Source organism: Phasianus colchicus, chromosome 3, assembly GCF_987193195.1.
Source record: "Phasianus colchicus chromosome 3, bPhaCol1.hap1.1, whole genome shotgun sequence".
Classification (NCBI taxonomy): domain Eukaryota; kingdom Metazoa; phylum Chordata; class Aves; order Galliformes; family Phasianidae; genus Phasianus; species Phasianus colchicus.
In genome coordinates this window covers 70,771,287-70,784,451 of record NC_143438.1, presented here as the reverse complement: position 1 = coordinate 70,784,451, position 13,165 = coordinate 70,771,287, and the positions used below count along the sequence as shown (strand labels likewise).

Below are 13,165 nucleotides of genomic sequence, written 5' to 3'. Positions count from 1 at the left end.
GGTGTTTGGTGACCCTGCACATAGCAGGGGGGTTGAAAATAGATGATCTTTGTGGTCCTTTTCAACCCAGGCCTTTCTATGATTCTATGATTCATTCTTACGACCTAATGCATTTAATACCTTTTGAGTCTCAAGAAAACAACATATCTCATTACAGATTGGTTAGTAAAAAATGTGATTTAAAAAAAAAAAAAAAAAGCTGCTAAGTATTGTAATAACGAGGATGGTTTCCTCTTTCCACATGTGAATTGTCTCATATTGCAGTTTATTTCCATGTAAATTTATTGCAGTGTATGCTAATACTCAACACTGAAACATGAAAAAAAATAAATCAAAAGCATTGTAAAACATATGGAAACATGCAGATTATGTGATCTTTACTGAAAATCCATCTTCATGATGAAAGCACCATTTAGCATCCACTCTGGAAGTGCACTCGTTCATTTATTTATGAGATGCTACTTTCTGTAGACAAAGAAAATCTCTTCCAAAAATAGGAGTGCCATATTTTCAAGGCATACTGTGTATTTTATTTTTGTAACCAGTAAATGTCAAACAGTATTCACACACAGTATTGACGCATTAATGTTTTCATTCAACAGTGCAGATACCTTTCCTCGTTACATTATATATTTATGGCACACAGAGCTGTCAAATAAATTATGTCAAAGCAGCTAAAATCAGACCTTGTGACACTTGAATCATAGAATCAGGGCAAATAACCTTTAAAAAGAAAGACATATGATGAGAATTAGAAACATTTAATTTGCATAAATATAATGTTAACAGTCTTTTCCTTATTACATATTTTATGCCTAATTTGTAATTGTCACTATGTTCATTTCTTTACATCAGTTTGCACTCAATTTTTTTTCCTCATTGATTGCTTTGTTTTGGAATGTGTGAAACAAATTCTGCAGGAAGCATATGATCAGATCCCCATTTTAACATACCTCAATTAATACATCTTAAATTTTGAGGGAAAACTCTTAATTCACATTATATAATATCTAGCATTTAGAATTAATTCCTAAAAATATCTGAAAATTCCTGAACACATCAAGCAAATGAAATCAATGAAGGTATTGAGCATCTCTTGAAAATAATATTGGAATGTTTTCCTATAAAGTGCAGAACATACCAAAATTTGCAACACTGAAACATGGATTTTCATAATGTAGATGATTCATACCCTTTGAATTAAGGAATATAAAATCTGAGTATTGTGTACACATTCATGAGGCAGAATGAATACCTACTCTTTCAGAATTGCTTACTGCCCAGAGCTCCTGTTGGCTTCACTAGGTGAAACCATGCAGAACAGCATGCTAGGAGAGGAGATACCTCCTCAAGCCTCTCAAACCTTCAAAACAAACAGGAAGCAAGGGAGCTCAGCACTTGTCAAGACTAGGCTCTTGTAATGCTGCTCAGTCTTAGGCATGCAAGTACAATTAATGAAACTTTGCATTCATCTGAATTGTCCCTGTGGTTACTTAGGTAAATAAAGCCAGAATGTACAAAGATGAATGTCTGCCTCAAGAGAGCAGAATAACAACACTCCCTTATTCTTACTGGCTATGACTCATCTTAGTTTTCAGAATGATACCTGGGCATTTAATGCTAACTGCTTTGTGCAGTCTCTTTGCTGCAGGGTGTGTTTGGCTCACTTGCCCTCCTGACTCAGAAGAACAAACATAGAATCACAGAATCAGCAAAGTTGGAAAAGACCTCCAAGATCATCCAGTCCAACCATCCACCTATCACCAACAGCTCTACTAAACCATGTTCCTCAACACAATCTCTAGATGTTGCTTGAACACCTCCAGGGTTGGTGACTCCACCACCTCCCTGGGCAGCCCATTCCAGCACCTGAACACTCTTACAGAAAAGCAGTATTTCCTAACATCCAGCCTGAATCTCCCCTGGTGCAACTTGAGGCCATACATAGAGTAATTAATGGGAAGTTTGGGATACACTCCTACCTATATACAGACTAATATTTGCTGATGAACTTGAGGGAAGCTAGTGGACAGTCTATACAGAAGAGTGTTGAAGTTACTAAACTCTGTATTAGGTTGAAATTGATACTAAAATCCAGCTGTAGAAAAGTTATTTCTATTGAACACTGGGGAAAATGGAAACCATTTTGATTAGCAGTAAAAAAATTTTAATTTGATGCAGAGTTGCCAAGGATTTCATCAAGCACTGACAGTACAAATAATTTTAACAGCATCTGTATTACTGTTAACAAGATTATTCAGAACAAAATTGAAGGTCTCATGGTAGGTGTTTTCTTTTCTAAAGACCATGTTTTAACCAACATATCTCTAAATTTTCAGAAAATGCATATAATTGTCAAAGAATAAATACTGAACTTAATAGAAAAGAAGACTTTTATTCATTTATTCAGCTTGTGTTAAGGAGAGTTCTCCATTCAGCTCTGACATACAGTTGATTCTTCTACAATGAAAGTGCAATATAAATAGTGTCTGAAGTGTTCATAAATCACTAAGACTGTCTGAAGAATTTAATAATTAAATGTTATTGCATGTTATAACCTGTCAAAGACATTTGCACTACTACTTCATCTGACATGAATGCACTTTGGGCAACAAATAAAACTTACTTCTTACATGATCAAATTCCAGCACTGACCAAACAACAGCTCAAGCTGGAAATGCAGATGACTGTGCTGAAAACAAGAAAAAGTTTTGAAAAAATATGACCAGTTTTTCCTCTTTAATCTAAGCTAAAGAATACCCATGGCACTGAAAATATAGCAAACCGTTATAATAACTCACAGCATCTACTAGAGAGGGAGACAATCCTACCAACATACATCTGCCTTCTTTCAACAAATGGTGCTCCCACTGACCTTGGCAGGCATAAAAAATCCTACAGTAACCATGTACGAAAAATTCAAGGATATGTTAGCTGTGTTGTGATGCTGTTACTGTAAATAGCTGTCTTGAACAACAAAAAGGGTAAATAACTCCACCAGAAACAAAGTATGCATTGGTATATGGCTTTTCCAAATATAATGTATCAATTATAACATTGTGCTTTTAAGAAATCCTAATGTCTCATTATTCCATGCACAAAACTACGGATGCATATTACAACTAATGTTATAATAGAAGATATCTAAAAGAATATATCTCACTGTTAAACACAGTCAGTACCCCACATCTGCTTTCTAATAATTTGTCTCTAAATGTGTATAAGAGTATTATAAAAACCACTGTAGATCAACTATAGGAACAATCTCTGAGAGATGGCAGCGGAATGTTCTGAATGGCAGATCTGTCATTACTGAGTGCACTAAACATAAATGGCATATAAAATAGCATCTATGATATCTCCTGGAGAAAAAAAAAAAAAGCTAACAAGAAACCGTGGTGTAGTTCATTCTGCATATGAGCCGGTCAAACTATCCACATTGGATGGGTTGACATCACACTTCACTCTGTTCGGTGAACTTGCTGTATTTCTAAATTGTGAGAAACAGAAAACAAATTATTACAATGTTTTCGTAGAATATCAAGAAAATTTGCCGATGAAACAGTGCTAGCTTGAAATTGCCACCATTAAGAAGTCTTGCAAATCAAAAAGTTATTTATGAGGATGAATGGTACAAAGCAAAAGATATGTCTCTTATCAACTTAAAAATGAATATGGCTCGATATTGACCTTGGATGTACATAAGAGTATCCTTGTCTTCCTGAATGCAGCAAAGATGCAAAGGAACCACCAAGTCCTCTTGCCTCTTGCCTTCTTCCACTGAAATTCTGATGTGGGGGGATCAGAAATGGAAACCCAGACAAAACACTTTCCATAAATCTCCATCATCTGCTCTTTTGTATTCTTTTCTGCCACTTCTTCTTTTCTCACACTTCCTGCTGACCTCAGCATCTTGGCCCCAGTTACAGCATGGTGCTGCTAGTGAGATCACCCCGCCACTTTACTTCTGCCCACCTTTTTTTATCTTCCGATGTGAAAGGCAATGAACACACTGAGAAACCAAACCATGTATCTTAAACACTATAAAGAGGCATCAGCAGCATACTAATGTATGCTTAATCTATACTTAATTACACTCGGAATTTCAGACTATATCCAAGTCTTTCAGAGTGCACCACTTCACCAGTTTGCTTATCAGGTGTGGTAGTAGCATGTTCTCAAGTCATGGCAAAATGGACTTGAGCTCCTTTTTACTTTGAATACTTCTCCTGGCCTTTCCATTCCCCATTCCCATAAAATGGGAATACCAGCTACCTCACAGGAACATTAGAAAGGTTACCTGGTGTCTATAAAGAATTCAGATCTTTTATAACATGACAGTCATCCTAATTCATCTAATCAGGCCCAGACAAAATATACAATAGCCATCCCCATTATTTTACCCTGCCATTTGATTTTTTTTTATTTTTAATTTTTGCAGAGCAACAAAAAGAAATGTTGAAAAGCACTGAAGAGAACATACTTTTCCCAGTCAATCCTCCAGACTAACAGAGTGAAATCACTTCATCTGGATAAATCATTGAAAAATGATTTCTTTTATTTTATTTTTTTATTTTATTTTTCTGTTCAAGAGCAACTCTAATTTTACTGGTAACATGTCAGATCACAGTAAAGGGGAGAAAAGTGAAAACAAATACTGCAGACCGTGATTAGTTTAATATCTCTTGAACAGGGCTCTGAAAGGAGCTCTACTCTTGTTTGGAATCATAAATACAACCACAGGAATGCACACTGCTTATAATGCACGCTCAGTTGCACAGGGATTACAATCATAGAATCACCAAGGTTGGAAAAGACCTCTAAGATCATCCAGTCCACCATATTTCCCACTGAACATTAGAATGGAACAGACTCCATTATAAGGAAGGCCCAGGTTTATAGTCTTCTAGCAAGGATTGCAAGACTTATTATCGAGCAAATAAATATATGAGCAAATGCACTTTCAAGCCTCAAGCCTCAATTTCTAAGACAACCTTTTTTCTTCCTTCTCCCTGTAGCTCTCCCTTCCACCACATAAAGTTCCTCTCTCCTCTTCCCACCAGTGAGCCAGCACAGCACTCTGCACTGCAGGGCAGACATAGGATTATTAGCTTCAAACAAATCTGCCAAAGTGTTCTGGTCAGACTAGCACAGTACCCTTCTTCAGTTTATCTCACTTCTCTATTACTTAGCGTATGTGCACCTTATGGCCAATGACTGTGCTAACAGCAGAGATGTGCTGCTTTAAGCAACGCAGGTTGAGGAACAGAGTGTTGCTTTGCAATGCATGACAGAATAGAAGATAATTTGCCTCACCAAGAGGCTGTGTTGGTTATTCTGAGATGTTATTATGCTTTCCAATGGAACATATACCCAGATTAATGAACAACACAACACACTTCTGGATTCGGCATAGAAGACTGAGAAGTTACTGCAAAAGGAGAGAAGGGGACAAGAAGAGAGTGCAAGCAAGAAAAAAGTGGTAAATGCAATCCAGAGACTGGGGACTGGCTGCAGAGTATACAGATAAAATATTTCTGTACAACAGGCTCACTGAATACATGACATTTTCCCAAATGAAAGCTTTCTCAAAGCTCAGTGAGCACCCAAGGAGCCCCCAGCCCTCCCCTACCCCTGCTGTAAACCTCACCCTGGGAATTTGACTGGCACCGATTGCTGAAGAAATAGACTCAAAGAAGATGGGGTTTTCAGATTCGAGATTTCCACCATACTGCATTGCTTTAATCAAGGAAGCTGTAGCAAAACAAACATATGAACACTGATAAAGTAGCAAGAATATATAAATGTAATGTTGAAAGTTTTGCTGTAAGTTGATACTTGCCTTTGCAGCATGCGAGCAACACTTCAATGTGTCTGTTTTTACAATCCATGTAAATCTATAGGTGTGAAAATGTGGGGAAAAAAAAAAAAAGGGTTTAAAACACCAACACCACACCCAACAAGAACATATTCAAATAGGCAGAGCACGGCGTGCTGCTGTTCAGACTATACTGACAACAGCCACCAGAGAGAGCCCCTCCATAATACAAACAGCACTGAACCATGCTCAGCAGGAAAGCATCATTTCCTCCCCTGTCTGCAAAGTGCTCGACAGCTTTGCTGGTAAAAAAATCTGATCAAAATCTAATTAATAATGTACCATTTAAAATAACATTTGTATGCATTTTTTTCCAGTATGCCTTTTTCTGCAAGTTTACCCAGCTCTTTTCCACAAGCTTACCTACCAGCCCACAAAGTCAAGTATTGGATTTAGAATCCTTAGAGTTGGAAGGGACCTTTAAAAGTAATCTAGTCCAACTTCCAGCAGTCTATCAAATAAGTACCATAGCCAGCATGCTGCATTCTGCAGCAAGATGTTCTTTATTCTTTCTCTGAAATGTGCAGTTTCACAGAGACTAGGTATTCAATAAGCTAGAAAGTAATAAAAAATGAAAATAACTCTAGAAGAAGAGTAGGGTCTTTTTTTTTTTGGCAGACAAGGAAACATCCAAAGCAGTCCCTGTTGCAAAAAAAATGCTTAACTAATCCATGTGAAGTGGAACAATTGAGAAAAGAGAAGTGATTCAGTGAGAACATCATCAGTATAACCTACTTTTAAAAGGACCCAGAAGCATGTTCCACATTAAAAATCCCTCTAACTCCAGTGGTAGTGATGATATACAGGGAAGGACTGTAAAATGTTGAACACGTTCCTCCTATGGGTAACACAGTTTTGTCATTAAGCCTTCATCTATGCTATAGGCCAGCATGGATTTGTGTCCCACAGATTTGTCAAATGGCTCGGATTTAATCCGTAGTTCTGAGGTCTCACAGATCTTTTGCGAATCAGTTGACAAACTACTTATTTTTTTCCTACTGATTTTATTGAATGTTCTTTTTTTTTTTGAGGGAAGAAGTAATAAAGAGTAATTCTCACTCACCTTACTTATTCATAGCAGTTTGCCTTCTAACTATGTCCCCACATATATGCTTATTTTTAATTTAACACTTTTTTTTTTTTTTTTAAATCAGTTCAGCAAACTGAGAAGACACTTAGGATAAGAAAAAGCCTGGGCTGAAACACAATTTCAGCTTTTTGTGGGGTGACCTCATTGCAGCCTTCCAGTACCTAAAAGGAGCCTACAAGTATAGATAATGGCAGAACAAGAGGAAATGGTTTTAAGTTGAAGGAGGGAAGATTTAGTTTAGACGTCAGGGGAAAGTTCTTTACTATGAGAGTGGCAAGGTGCTGGAACAGGCTGCCCAGAGAGGTTGTGGATGCCCCATCCCTGGAGGTGTTCAAGACTAGGTTGCATAGGGCCATGGGCAGCCTGGTCTAGTATTAAATGTGGAGGTTGGCAGCCCTGCCTGTAGCAGGGTGGGGCTTGATTATCCCTGAGGTCCCTTCCAACTCAGGCCATTCCATGATTCTATGATGATTCAAATTTAGTCTTCTATCTTAAACAGAAAAATTACGTGAACCAAACCTTGCACAACCAATTAAATCTGTACCCACTGCAAATCTATTAAGTGCCAAACCCGATGGAAATAGAAAGTAGCTTTTGAACATATTTTTTCATTTGCTGTATAGTGCTGATCATTATGTTGTTGCTTTTCTTGGTCATTTGGGAGCTTCCTGGACCTTCTGTCATGCCTGAAGAACCCAGCTTGCTAGGTATGTAAGCCACAGAAGAGAACATGGAGATCATTAAGACCCCTGGCTTAGAAAAAAGTAGGTCATACAGATGAAGTCACAGAAATAAAAACTGAAATTTTAAAGCTGACAGTGTGATGTGAGATAAATCAGCTTTAAAATTAAAAACAAAAAAAAAATCCCAAAAAACAAAAACAAAAACAAAAAAAAACCCACAACAACAACAACAACAACAAAAAAACACAAAAAAATGAAAATAACAGCAAAGAAAGTGTTTTCTGAAATGCAGCTCCATTAAATATAAGTTATTTGTATATAATTTTATACAAACACAGTTCAGTACCAAATCTCTGGTCATCTCTTTCATGACTTACCCCCTTTATCCATTGTAAGTGGTATGACTAGTAGCTGACTTGAACAACTTGTGTGTGTATTTATATATTTTAATGTACAGAATGTATCTGGTATTACTAATACCTGAAGCAACATGGAGACTCCAGTGTAGTCAAAGAAATTCAGACCACTGCAGTCCAATATCAAAATGCGTCGCTCACTCTGACCTGGCTGCAGCGACTCGCCTGCACATTTGATGGAAGAGAAAATTTTAATTACCAGGGATAAGTCAAGAAATGTCTATAAGAATAATGAAAGTTCAACAAAATGAGCCCAAAACATCATAGTAAATTTGCCTATTGTGTACTGGGATATGCATTAAGCAAATGGCACTGTTTAAAAGCACAAATGAAGTACCATCGGAGCAATGGAATGAGGTGATGACAGGCAGAATACATTATTAGCAAGATGTAATAGATAGAAACAGTCTCTCAAGGACAAAAAAAAAAAAAGAAGTTCGTCTTCACATTTAAATTTCTAAATGAGCCTGGCTCGTTTGGGAAAGTTCACGTGGGATTCACAGAGCAAATATCTCTTGCAGATTCTGATATTGCATTCATTTCTGTAGTACCTAAACACTTTCTTCTGCTTTAACTAATATTCTCCTATAAGGAAGAAAAGTATGTAAAGTGGAGTGATTCATTTTCCCTGTTTTTTATCTGATTATTTTTCACATACATACACTATCACATATTGATGCTAGAGAAAAAAATGTAAGATGTGTGAAGGTCTTATATTCATTCTTCAGCCCCTGGCTACCGTGTGCTTAATCTAAGTACATACTATAGTAAGTGTGTCCTGAACTAGCACATAGATGATTCCTGGCTTTCATAAAAGGAAGACAAGAAAATAATGTACATCTTATTTACACTGCTCTGTGGACAAATAACAGCTTTAATATCAGTTATCATAAAACATAAAACTCAAAAAAGGAGAGTTATTTTGAATGCAAAGATAGGTTAATAGACATGGTTTTGAGGTAGCAGAGGAAAAGACTTTAAAATCCTGGAGGGGTGTAGTATTTCCCTGTCGAGTAGATTTATAATGGTGCTAATTCCTTTCTGACAGGAGTCTGAGAGTCAGAGCCTTTTGGATTTGCACCTCCAGAGATTTGCCATCCAGCATACATGAAGAAATGCATTGCAAACAAAATAAGGAATTTCAAAGGAAACCTGCAGACTGGCATTACTGTAGTGGAAACCCAGGAAGGATTTACGAGATCTGCTGGGCTACTCACTGTCATCTTTTCTACACACCTCCTTTGTTTCCAAAACAGAAGAACCTTTTATCTCTGTTACTTATTCCCTCACAAAGCACATACACAATTCCATCTGCAGGTTCCAAAAGTTTTACTTTAAAAAATGCCCTGGGGTTGATTTTCCCTTTTTGGTTGTTACACTGCTTACATAAAACAATGTTTGACAGTTCAAGAATAGATTTTGAATAAATGTAATAGCACATAATTTACTTCAGAATAGCTGAAAAAATAAGAAATAGAAAAGGAAATGAATAGGAAAGGACAGAAGGATAACAATACAAATTGCTTTAGCCTAGAAATGTTGCATCCCAGCACAGAAGCTGATATCACCTTACACATGAACTGTGCTTAGCTGATGTTAGACTGGTACAACATGAAAAAATTCTAGTATTATTATACTCAGAAATCTTGACAAACCTTGTGAAGCTCAAGTCACGCTCACACATGTACAAATGCATATACAGAGGCAGTGCTGATCTTGCATTACTCTCCCACCCAGCTGGCATCCTGCATTTCAGTGGAGGGGTTGCAGGTACCGACCTATTGCTTCTCTGAACAATTGGGCAAAGGCAGCAGAAGCTATTTAACATCGTGCTGATACAGACAATGTCAAATCAGTATTCCCTAAAGGTAGAAGGGAAAGATTGGAGAAAGCTGCCATGCTTTCCAAGATGACTGCTGTGTGAATAAGGATTATGTCTTCCTTTCCCCCCCTTCCTAAAAATTCAAGCCCCTTGTTTTATTACCCTTTGAAAGGGATTTTTCTTTTTCTTTTTTTCTCTCCAGTTTTTGTTTTAAGTTCCCATGAAGAGTCACCCTATTCTGCTCAGTATAACACATAACAATTAAGTCCTCAGGGAAACCAAAAATAAGTTCCTTTGTCTGTCATTTCTGTAACATAAGAAACCAACTTATTCAAATGAAGACTGAAATGCATACTGACAAGACCTTCCAAAAGACTTTTCACAAATCCAGTGCTGTTCACTTATTTACCGTTTTACAGTACAGCACTGTATAGTCCTCAAGAGCCATCGTCATTGCGTTACTGCGTGTTGCAGAAAGCATTCTATCACACCCAAGTAAAGTAAACACTGCAATATCATAAAAATGTCATGAGCCTAGTTAATAAGTGTGAACTGTCAGAAAACAGCCCCCAGATCAGATTCCCTACTGAGGTCTCAGTGCTTGTACGTGTTTTAAATAAACACTGCACTGGAATTCCCTCCACAATGAAGTCATCTGTATAAAGTATCTTCTGCAAAAGGTTGTTGCAGCGGTCCCAGGGGAATGTGTGTGCTCTGGTTTGATTTAAGCCCAATAAATTGTGGGATGAGTAGAATCATTCAGCATAATCCCTAATTGAAAGCAAACTGTGTTATACTGTACTGCACTGGTGGCCATAGTGTCACTGATTGTTCAACTGACATTTATTGAGTTTTTCTCTTCAGTGCTTTCAAAGACCACAAAGACTTCGCATGGTTCTCATCCCATCCTATTTTTAGTTTTGCATAGTAATGTCCAAGTCTCACCGTGAACTAAAAACAACTCAGGAGCAGAGCTTAACAAAGTGGTTTATTAGGCCTTGGCTGAAGACCAAGGAAGGTAGCAATGTTCTTAGTGACGCTCCCACTCCATACCTGAAGCAGTGTGCATACAGTGATTTGTGTGAAATAAGAGACTCCTACAGAAAATGTATTTTCATTGGTTCCTCTCTTTTGAAATCTTAAAAAGTCAGTCAAGAACAGAATAAAACCATTAGGCCAAGACCATTAGACCATTAGACCATTAGGCCAAGGTTAATGGAGTTTAACAGTTGTTAGAACTCATGCTTCACTGAATGTGTGATCTATCTGAAACAGTATAAGTTGCCAGACAATTTGAATTCGCCTAGAAATAAATAGAAAAATCTGGAGCTATTTTGCACTTACATCCATCCTGGTTTTAATATAATGTATAGATAACAAACTCACCATGACAACCTCCATTGGAAAATGAGCAGAGTAATGTGTTCTGCTCACACTGAAATAAAAGCAATGAACAATTAGCATACCAAGGAAAACGAATCCGATGCAGAGTAACCAAAGAAAATCAGTGCAATACACAAGAATTCTGTTTCTCTATATCAAAGTTAACTCCTTCTCTCAAAATCAGATTGTATGCAACAGTCTATTGGATATATTTGCTGAGTAAGACCTTCATTATTTTTCTAAAGACCTATCAAGTAGATGTCTCCCCCCCCTTTTTTTTTCCCACACAACTCAGTCTCTATGATGTCTGGATCCACTCTAATGCTTGTAACTAAAATTTTGCTTTTGATAGAAATGTTATAAGATTAGCTTCTGACTCACATTCTACATGATGAAATCTCATTTAGATTTTTGTGAGAACAATTCTGACACACAAAGTTATTAACAAGTTACCTTTATCCAGATAATGTTTTTATAATGATTTCCACATGAGTGTTGTCAATATAAGAGAAATACAGCACAGAAACAAAATTCAAACCACAATTTTTTTCACTTCCATTGTGTTTGATAGAAAGACAGTTATTCCACACAGGTACCATACACTATGCACTGTATTTCAGGTAGCTGCATTGCCAAGTAACTTCTAGAATAGACAAAGGATAACAATTCCCTCCTTACTAACATATAAATAAACTTCTAAATTAACTTATTAACTTGCTATCTTATTAAATTAATGAATAAATTAATCCAGTGCAAATCCTAATTAATATCTGTCAATTTAGAGGGTTTTTTTAATCATACTAATCAGTTTAGCTAACAGAACCAAGGGGAAAAGCAGCAAAATTTCAGAGCTGAATTTCTTAACAATGAAGAATAGGTATTGGCAGCACAGCTCTTCAGCAGGCAACTGCACAGGTTGTGGACCATTACGGCCCTTTTCAATCCAGGCCATTCAATCATTCTGTGATTATTCAGTTCTTAATTATTAACAACCCATTTAGGAAATGGCTGTGGTTTCCTCAGTCCAGTTCATCAAACTGGATGAATTCGGCTACAGTTAGCCTTTTATCTTATTGTACTGAAATGCTTTCATTGTAATGATAGAAAGAATAATGTGTATTTTTTTTCCCTTTTAGGGAACATTGTAGGAATGTGCAGTAGTTGTGTGCAAATAAACCTAAAAAATACGACCTTTTCTGGGACATTTTCCAAAAAACAAGTAATTTTTTTGTGTGCTATTTGCTTTCCAATACTAATAGTATAGAAAATGGAAAAGAACATTATCTTAGAGGAAAACTTGAATCTATTTGTACTGTTTTTCTAATTCTATTGCAATTATAAGTCCTTTATGGTCTTTTACAGGACCATACGGAGAGAGATAACAGAGAAAAAATATTTTCATATAATTATAAGAAAAAATATGTATTTATTCTGATTAAAATTAGATTAACTAAATTTAATCCTAAATCAATCATTTGCAACATTATCTTTAAACAAAAAAAATCTTTTTCAGCATCTGATGGCATTCTCTACAAAATGCAGGGAAAGTAATCATGAACTTCAGTACTGTCACCATGATAACTGAAGCATGTAGCACATCCTACCTTGTTTACATCTTCACGTGCCTGGCTGCTCATGCTGTCCTTCTGGATTATCTTCATCAGGTCTGCATGAAACTTTCTGGCGTTGAGAAAGACTAATGGGTTGCTGACTGAAACTACGGTTACCTGTTTTAATGATTCCTGTGGAGTGAAATAAACAAAACGCTGCAAAGTTTATCTTCATTTTGGAAATATATATAAATAAAAGTGATTTCTTTAAAAATCCTGATAATTCCTGTAAATCAATCCAGAATTAACTTTGTGTTGTGAGGATGTTAACAGATAGCTGCCT

At 36.6% G+C, this 13,165-nt stretch overlaps 1 protein-coding gene across 6 annotated transcripts in view; it reads right to left on the bottom strand.

The window, feature by feature from the left end:
• Positions 1-278: 278 nt before the first annotated feature.
• The window catches only part of SLC26A7 (solute carrier family 26 member 7), an 86,302-nt gene continuing 73,415 nt past the window's right edge, over positions 279-13,165 (bottom strand). For 5 of the 6 annotated variants that reach the window (XM_090137794.1, XM_090137793.1, XM_031590983.2 and 2 more), the window contains 6 exons: positions 12,877-13,014; positions 11,276-11,324; positions 8,132-8,232; positions 5,843-5,897; positions 5,651-5,754; positions 281-3,490 (listed from right to left, as the gene is read on the bottom strand). In XM_090137794.1, the coding sequence (XP_089993920.1) occupies positions 3,455-3,490; positions 5,651-5,754; positions 5,843-5,897; positions 8,132-8,232; positions 11,276-11,324; positions 12,877-13,014 (483 nt within the window). In that variant the 3' untranslated portion in view covers positions 281-3,454. Of the gene's footprint in view, positions 3,491-5,650; positions 5,755-5,842; positions 5,898-8,131; positions 8,233-11,275; positions 11,325-12,876; positions 13,015-13,165 lie in introns of all 6 variants that reach the window. The other variant, XM_090137795.1, reaches the window with a different exon arrangement.